At 43.8% G+C, this 10,000-nt stretch overlaps 1 protein-coding gene across 1 annotated transcript in view; it reads left to right on the forward strand.

Annotated features, from left to right (window-relative positions):
* LOC309482977 (serine/threonine-protein phosphatase PP1-beta catalytic subunit-like) overlaps positions 1 to 10,000 on the forward strand; it is a 19,212-nt gene that overhangs the window by 8,525 nt on the left and 687 nt on the right. The window contains exons 3-7 of the mRNA XM_082148588.1: positions 219 to 449; positions 6,447 to 6,551; positions 6,639 to 6,710; positions 7,764 to 7,915; positions 8,918 to 9,052. Coding sequence (XP_082004714.1) covers positions 219 to 449; positions 6,447 to 6,551; positions 6,639 to 6,710; positions 7,764 to 7,915; positions 8,918 to 9,052 — 695 coding nt within the window. The remainder of the gene's footprint in view (positions 1 to 218; positions 450 to 6,446; positions 6,552 to 6,638; positions 6,711 to 7,763; positions 7,916 to 8,917; positions 9,053 to 10,000) is intronic.

Genomic DNA, 10,000 nt, shown 5'->3' on the forward strand with positions numbered 1-10,000 from the left:
CCCATTGGCAGATGATTTTGCTTGTTTTTTAAGCAAACACTCATTTCATTTTGATTTTTCCCCGGAAAGTAATATATTATGGGATGTTACTCATCTAGTAAATGCTTCTCGATTTAAGAATGTTTAGATATTTGGACTGGATACAAGACAAAAATACTGAGTAAGAAAATCATTTTTTGCAGTGTAATGACAGGTGATGATGTTGATGTGTGTGTCAGGTGATATCCACGGCCAGTACACAGATCTCCTGAGGCTCTTCGAGTACGGCGGGTTCCCCCCCGAGGCGAATTACCTGTTCCTGGGGGATTACGTGGACCGAGGCAAGCAGTCTCTGGAGACCATCTGCCTCCTGCTGGCCTACAAGATCAAGTACCCGGAGAACTTCTTCCTCCTGCGGGGGAACCACGAGTGCGCCTCCATCAACCGCATCTACGGCTTCTACGACGAGTGTGAGGAACATTCATCCTCACACACATCTGCATCCTCACACACACATCTGCATCCTCACACACTCATCTGCATCCTCACACACTCATCTGCATCCTCTAGGGGTGTAACGATACACAAAACTGACGGTTCGGTACGTCCCACGGTTTTGACGTCTCGGTTCGGTTCGGTTCATTTAGGTGGAGTGGGGGGTTTAGAAAGCTAAAATTGTTTTTGTTTTTAAACAGATAATTTAATTAACAAATTGTGTCCTTGTCTTTAAATTAATTCAATTACAAGTAAACGTTTCGCAAGGATAAAACTAATTATCTGCTAATGCTGTAAACTATATAGGAGCCCTTACTTGCACATTACTATAACATTAAAGCTTAACAACAGAGCCAAGACTTTTAGCCTAAATTCAGTTGCGATTTATTTTTAGATATGATAATAATCAACACTCAAGTAACAAATTGTATGAAAACATGTAAACTGCACATAAGGCAGTTTTTACATTAACATATGTTTTTACTCTAATTTATTATTGAAATATAATAATTTACACAGTTGCTGTCATTTTCATGACAGATATTTTAAACATACATAAAATAATCAAGATGTCATTAACAGGTTAAGTAAAATATAATATATAGGCTAATATAGTGCATTTATTTAGTGAAAGAGTTCATTTCCTTAGCAAACCAACAAGCTGTGGACACTGAATGACTTGCCTGAGGTCAATAAAGCTATGTGAAAAAAGAAGCGTTTTATTGACATATTTCCGCTGTTGAAACACTGACTGAGCGATTACACGAGTTATGATGCCTTTCAGTAAGTATACTGTATCTTTCAACATACCTTCAGGTGTCCATTCATGTTTATTCTGTAACTGAGGAAGAGAATCGCGTTTACTCGCGCTCCGCGCTGCCGCTTGAAATGAGGAGCCTAGTAGCCTACGGTGATCTGTCACGCCACATCAAAGAGCGCCAAAACGACATTTAATGTTTAAATTTCGTCATCAAATAGACAGAATTTGAAAGATTACACCTTGCTTATTATCGAATGTAACAAAACACTGAGCTTATTGCGATTAAATGTGGTTAATGGTGGTTAGGCAACGCTGTATTCGTTGTGTACACATAAGACATGAGGTCCAATGAGCCGGGACAGCAGGGGGCGGGGCAGCAGGGGGCGGGGCAGCAGGGGGCGGGGCGGGCGTGTTCGGTACGCCATGAGAGTATCGCGATTCGTATCGTGGGTGGTGTATCGCGGTTTTTCGGTTCGGTTCGAATATCGTTACACCCCTAGCATCCTCACACACTCATCTGCATCCTCACACACTCATCTGCATCCTCACACACTCATCTGTATCCTCACACACATCTGCATCCTCACACACTCATCTGCATCCTCACACACACATATGCATCCTCATACACACACATCTGCATCCTCACACACTCATCTGCATCCTCACACACATCTGCATCCTCACACACACTCATCTACATCCTCACACACACATCTACATCCTCACACACACATCTGCATCCTCTCACACACATCTGCATCCTCACACACTCATCTGCATCCTCACACACTCATCTGCATCCTCATACACACATCTGCATCCTCACACTCATCTGCATCCTCACACTCATCTGCATCCTCACACACTCATCTGCATCCTCACACACTCATCTGCATCCTCACACACTCATCTGTATCCTCACACACTCATCTGCATCCTCACACACACATCTACATCCTCACACACACATCTGCATCCTCACACTCATCTGCATCCTCACACTCATCTGCATCCTCACACACACATCTGCATCCTCACACACTCATCTGCATCCTCACACACTCATCTGTAACCTCACACACTCATCTGCATCCTCACACACACATCTGCATCCTCACACACACATCTGCATCCTCACACACTCATCTGTATCCTCACACACTCATCTGCATCCTCACACACACATCTGCATCCTCACACACACATCTGCATCCTCACACACACATCTGCATCCTCACACACACATCTGTATCCTCACACACTCATCTGCATCCTCACACACACATATGCATCCTCATACACACACATCTGCATCCTCAAGCCGACTTTCCACTGGAAACGACAAACGACAGCCGTCGGACCGGAAGTCATTCATTTCCAATGGAGAGTCGTACGGGACCTGCGGGGAGTTCCGATCATATGCGTATGCGGAAATTTCGGATCCGATTTGAGCTTCGGATGCGTTCAAATATCTGAACTTCTGCGGCTAGACCGTATGCGACCGGTCGACCAGATGTGATGTATTCTAATCAAAACTATGAGCGCAAAGCTAGAATTACCAATATTTTAATACTTTAATGTAAATGCTATTCCTGCAAAATGACGGTTATTAATAATTATGGCTGAAAAAATATTTGTATAATTATTAAATCAATATTTATATTGATTATCTCTATAAAATCGACTGTTTTTTATATTAGATGTATTGAGGGTCATTCGTTTTGTGTGGATATATTCATGTATGCATTACATTCATTAGAATCATTCATTTTACCACTGTGAATAGCCGAGGGTAACGGTTGCTTAACGACCAATTTCAAAGTTCTGTGCGACTGACACCAGGGGGTGAAATGCGACAATCGAATGCGAATGTCGTGTGCAGTGGAAAGGCGGCTTCACACACATCGCCTAGTTTTTTGACAAGAGTTAAGGCCATTTCATACCAAAAGTGAAATAATAAGCCTCACAGACAGAAGGAAATGCATATTTACTCCTGTACAGTAGTCTAGGGTAGAGTACAGTAGAGGTAGAGGAGAGTACAGTAGAGGTAGAGTACAGTAGAGGTAGAGTGCAGTAGAGGTAGAGTACAGTAGAGGTAGAGTGCAGTAGAGGTAGAGTACAGTAGAGGTAGAGTGCAGTAGACGGGTAGAGGACAGAAGAGGTAGAGTACAGTAGACTAGGGTAGAGGACAGTAGAGGTAGAGTACAGTAGAGGTAGAGTGCAGTAGAGGGAGATTACAGTAGACTAGGGTAGAGTACAGTAGAGGTAGAGTACAGTACACTAGGGTAGAGGACAGTAGAGGTAGAGTACAGTAGAGGTAGAGTGCAGTAGACTAGGGTAGAGGACAGTAGACTAGGGTAGAGGACAGTAGAGGTAGAGTACAGTAGAGGTAGAGTGCAGTAGACTAGGGTAGAGGACAGTAGACTAGGGTAGAGGACAGTAGAGGTAGAGTACAGTAGAGGTAGAGTGCAGTAGAGGTAGAGTACAGTAGACTAGGGTAGAGGACAGTAGAGGTAGAGTACAGTAGAGGTAGAGTGCAGTAGAGGTAGAGTACAGTAGACTAGGGTAGAGGACAGTAGAGGTAGAGTACAGTAGAGGTAGAGTGCAGTAGAGGGAGATTACAGTAGACTAGGGTAGAGTACAGTAGAGGTAGAGTACAGTACACTAGGGTAGAGGACAGTAGAGGTAGAGTACAGTAGAGGTAGAGTGCAGTAGACTAGGGTAGAGGACAGTAGACTAGGGTAGAGGACAGTAGACTAGGGTAGAGGACAGTAGACTAGGGTAGAGTACAGTAGAGGGAGAGTACAGTAGAGGGAGAGTACAGTAGACTAGGGTAGAGTACAGTAGACTAGGGTAGAGGACAGTAGACTAGGGTAGAGGACAGTAGACTAGGGTAGAGGACAGTAGACTAGGGTAGAGTACAGTAGAGGGAGATTACAGTAGACTAGGGTAGAGTACAGTAGAGGTAGAGTACAGTACACTAGGGTAGAGGACAGTAGAGGTAGAGTACAGTAGAGGTAGAGTGCAGTAGACTAGGGTAGAGTACAGTAGACTAGGGTAGAGGACAGTAGACTAGGGTAGAGGACAGTAGACTAGGGTAGAGTACAGTAGAGGGAGATTACAGTAGACTAGGGTAGAGTACAGTAGAGGTAGAGTACAGTACACTAGGGTAGAGGACAGTAGAGGTAGAGTACAGTAGAGGTAGAGTGCAGTAGACTAGGGTAGAGTACAGTAGAGGGAGAGTACAGTAGAGGGAGAGTACAGTAGAGGGAGAGTACAGTAGAGGTAGATTACAGTACACTAGGGTACAGTACACTAGGGTAGAGTACAGTAGAGGTAGAGTACAGTAGACTAGGGTAGAGTACAGTAGAGGTAGAGTACAGTAGACGTAGAGTGCAGTAGAGTAGGGGTAGAGTACAGTAGAGTACAGTAGAGGTAGAGTGCAGTAGACAAGGGTAGAGTACAGTAGACTAGGGTAGAGTGCAGTAGAGGAGAGTACAGTAGAGGTAGAGTGCAGTAGACTAGGGTAGAGGACAGTAGACTAAGGTAGAGGACAGTAGGGGTAGAGTACAGTAGACTAGGGTAGAGTACAGTAGACTAGGGTAGAGTACAGTAGACTAGGGTAGAGTACAGTAGACTAGGGTAGAGTGCAGTAGAGTACAGTACACTAGGGTAGAGGACAGTAGACTAGGGTAGAGTACAGTAGACTGAGGTAGAGTACAGTAGGGGTAGAGTACAGTAGACTAGAATGGGTTAGGGTTAGAATGGGTTAGACTACTGTTGTTATTAATTTTAAGGAATACTGAATGTTTTCGTGCAAGTGAGACGAGTAAATGCACGTTTACATTTAGTCTAGAACTAAAATAACCATCATGTTTACACAGTGCGCACACACACACACACACACACACACACACACACACTAGGGTTGGGCGATGTCCCCTAAATTGGCAGTTGACGATGTTTACAGTAAAACATCGCGATGGACGATGATATCGTTGCTGACGATCACGAAGAGACAGGGAGAGTGCACATTGTAGCTACTTACATCTACTGTGTTTACGCCACGGGAATACTCGGCTTGGCATTTTGAAATATTTCTATGTTTATTTGGCCGTTCAGGCGCGCAACCGAAGACAAAGACTACTTGACCATGTTGCGCTCGGAGCGCTCGCGCACCATCCTGTCAGTAGAATTCAGTTCTCTTTCGCGACTTATCGTGCTTTTAATATTTCTTTTCAATAGCACATCCTGCTCTTTTCTTTCTCATTCATGTTTTGTTATGAACTTTACATAATCGTCAACTGAAATCTGTGCGGATTATCAACAATACGATACATTTATAGGACATAAAGGGTCTCTGCGGCAAAAGTGAAAGTACCAGCGGCCAATGGGTGAAATGTTTCTCTTTGCACAGCAAAGCACCCGTTTCAATAAAAGGATATATTAAAGTTTATAAAGCCTACTTTTACATTTTCATTGCTGTTTTAAAATGAATTTCGCCATCACCTTAAACAAGCTGCTCTGCTTGAATCCCAGTGCAGGAGCTGTAACTGTTAGGTTACCACAGAAACGTAAGCGTTTGGTTGATTGCTGTGGTGACTCGTGACACTCGCGAACAGCACTGAACACACACGTCTTCATTTTTTTTATCGTTTGTTGGTAAAGGGTGAGAGACCTTGCGAGCCACACGAGCCATAGGTTCCCAACCACTGGTGTACACACGAAAACGAACTGCCGTGAGACTGGGCTGGTCTGACAGGGTGGGGGGCGTGGCATCACGATGGTGGCTCTCCATCGTGATGTCGGTCAGCCATCACGATGGACGATGATATCGTCCATCGGCACAACCCTAACACACACACACACACAACACCTCCTCACTTTATTTCTCTCAACATGAGGACAGGAGAGCTGTCAGTCAATACATGTGAAAAAGTAACGTGTTACTTATTAGAAAAAGTAACTTAGATATTTTGTTGTTAATTGAAAAAGTAATGCGTTACTTTACTAGTTACTTGCAAAAGTAATCTGATTACATAACTCAGGTTACTTGTAATGAGTTACACACAACACTGGTCAAGAAAATGTGAAACCATGATTGTTTTCTTTGATTTGGGGGTGAAATAATGACAGCTGGACTTTCCTCGACCACTTCCGTGAGATCAGTCGTATTTCAACAGCGGTTTGTTGTTGTTTTTTCCTCCAGGCAAACGCAGGTTTAACATCAAACTGTGGAAGACGTTCACCGACTGCTTCAACTGTCTGCCGATCGCAGCCATCGTCGACGAGAAGATCTTCTGCTGTCACGGAGGCAGGTTTCCATGGCAACACCTTCACTGGTGGGAGTATATCCCATAATACTGAAGATGATCTAAAACTGCTGTTTCTCCTTTCACAGGTCTTTCTCCAGATCTTCAGTCCATGGAGCAGATCAGACGCATCATGAGACCGACAGATGTACCTGACACAGGTGAACACACACACACACACACACACACACACACACACACACACCTGACACAGGTGAACACACACACACACACACACACCTGACACAGGTGAACACACACACACACACACACACCTGACACAGGTGAACACACACACACACACACACCTGACACACCTGGCACAGGTGAACACACACACACACACACACACACACACACACACACACACACTGACACAGGTGAACACACACACACACACACACACACCTGACACACACACACACACACACACACACACACACACACACACACACACACACACACACCTGACACAGGTGAACACACACACACACACAAACACACACACACACACACACCTGACGCACGTGAACACACACACATCTGACACAGGTGAACACACACACACACACACACACACACACACCTGACACAGGTGAACACACACACACACACACCTAACACAGGTGAACACACACACAAACACACACACACCTGACACAGGTGAACACACACACACACACACACACCTAACACAGGTGAACACACACACACACACCTGACACAGGTGAACACACACACAAACACCTGACAGAGGTCAACACACACACACACACACACACACACACACACACAAACACACACACACACCTGACACAGGTGAACACACACACACACACACCTGACACAGGTGAACACACACACACACACCTGACACAGGTGAACACACACACACACACACACACACACCTGACACAGGTGAACACACACACACACACACACACACACCTGACACAGGTGAACACACACACACACACACACACCTCTGACACAGGTGAACACACACACACACACACCTGACACAGCTGAGCTCATACACTGAATATTTTTCTTACTCAGTATTTTTGTTTTAGTAACTTACTAAAACTATTGAGGTGTGTGTGTGTGTGTGTGTGTGTGTGTGTGTGTGTGTGTGTGTGTGTGTGTGTGTGTGTGTGTGTGTGTTTGTTCGTGCGTGCGCGTATGTGTGTGTGTGTGTGTGTGTATGTGTTCAGGGCTGCTGTGTGATCTGCTGTGGTCAGACCCGGATAAGGATGTTCAGGGTTGGGGTGAGAACGACCGTGGCGTCTCCTTCACCTTCGGCGCCGATGTGGTCAGCAAGTTCCTGAACCGCCACGACCTGGACCTCATCTGCCGTGCGCATCAGGTGACCAAAATACACAACATTACTCAAATACACAACATCACTCGCATCAGGTGACAGAAATACACAACATCACTCGCATCAGGTGACCAAAATACACAACATCACTGGCATCAGGTGACGCTCCTCTCGCCTCACTATTATCACTCAAATACACAATATAACTCAGTATTAATCTTCTGAGCGTACGGTACGGTCCCACACTGATTTAGAGTGTCAGTAGCGTGACAGAACTGCCAGATTTGCGCGTTGGCTAGAAAGCACATATGATGAATATGTTTTATTCATATCAGATACACATTGTGTAAGTAACTATAAAGTTTGCTCTATTTTCCTCCCGGTTCACCGGTCACTTTCAAACATGTATGTCGGGAGAAACTAATGAAGTCACGTGCTGTAAATCAGGACTCTCTGAACTGTGACGCAAACAAACATGGCGGTGCCCATCTTACGTTAGAGATCAAGATCAAAATCATTTATAAAGGTTTTAAACGACAAAATGCACTCACTTACACGTATTTGAGAATCGGAATATAAGATAATTGATGACATGGTAAGTAAGTTTGTGAATATTTTTAATAAAAAAGGAAAAACCAAATAAAAGTGATACATCTGTTATCCAGAGGTAAGGTCCTTGCACACCGAGTCCGATATATGCTTTCTTCCGTATTCGTGATTCGGCGGCTCTGAATCGTCAAAACGCCTCTGAAAACTCTTGCTACGGATGAGGAAAAAACGCAGAAATCGAACCCGATCCGAATTATTTTTATGACGGACGAAAGTTTCGGTCGTATTTATTTTTTAACATGAGAAAATTTTGGACGAGAATTTCGGACTCTGTGTGCAAGGACCTTTATTGTGGCTGTGGTGTATCATGTGACAAATTGAACGTGTTGCCATGGAAACAACAAGGGGAAACGTTCTAAAAAAGGGGCCACCACTCACTCTAGTTAGAATCTTTTAAACTTGCACGTGAAAGGGTTAAGAGTTGTTGTTGTTTTGCAGGTGGTTGAAGACGGCTATGAGTTCTTCGCCAAACGGCAGCTGGTAACGTTGTTCTCGGCGCCGAACTACTGCGGCGAGTTCGACAACGCCGGAGGAATGATGAGCGTCGACGAGACTCTGATGTGCTCCTTCCAGGTGTCACATGACTTACCTTCATACGCGGATCTAACGGAACATGTTTCTCCACAGAATCAAAGAAATCATATTGCACACAAAGAAAACGCCGCTTTAGGACAGTCTGAACGTTAACTCTAGCGCCACCAACTGTCCGAAGTTGCACTTGCATTTATGCTAACTTTTGAACTGTAAGGGCTAAAAAACTAAGTCCGATTGCCGATGACCATTTTGAATATTCCAAAAACCTACTTCTTCGATCTCATCCTAGACGTTTGATCCAGTTTTTTACCAAAATCGGCTCGCATCATCTTCAGACTGTGCTGGCAAAATGGGCACGTAAACGTGAGGCTGGATCTCAGCAATGATATTGTGTATTAAGGTCCAACTTGGTATACCTGTCATTACATGCATGACTCGAGAGTACAGACACAGTTTCGGCACAGCGCCACCTAGTGGTCGGGAGAAATGAAAAATGGCTGTTTTTGCTTTTCATAACTTCTGAACGGTTTGGCCAAAAATCCCTATATTGATCTCTCTTGATTCAGTGCAGCATACTGAGTCGAATTATACCAGAGACATTTTTAACTTTGTCGTACAATACTGTATTTTACGCACGTGTCATTGGCGAAAATACTTAAAATCCTTTAAAAAAAATTAACAATTCAGGGGGAAATTGTGTTCAGTTGTCATGAAAATAATATCACTAAAGCAAAAGATCATATTGACCCTACTTAAAGTCTTCTTTTTCGAAATTTTATTTGTTTATGTACTTTGATTTTGGAGAGAAATGTGACTCTGATGTGTTTTTGTGAAATTCGCTTATGAATAATCCTTATGGGAACTATTCACAATTATTTCGGAAATTATGTTTTAAGATCAGAGAACAGTTTCAAATTTAAAGCCCATTTCTGCCACGAATAAAAGTCATGCTTTGGTAAAATAAATAATTATTATTTCAACTTTTTA

Source organism: Leuciscus leuciscus, assembly GCF_965113295.1.
Source record: "Leuciscus leuciscus genome assembly, chromosome: 2".
Classification (NCBI taxonomy): Eukaryota; Metazoa; Chordata; class Actinopteri; order Cypriniformes; family Leuciscidae; genus Leuciscus; species Leuciscus leuciscus.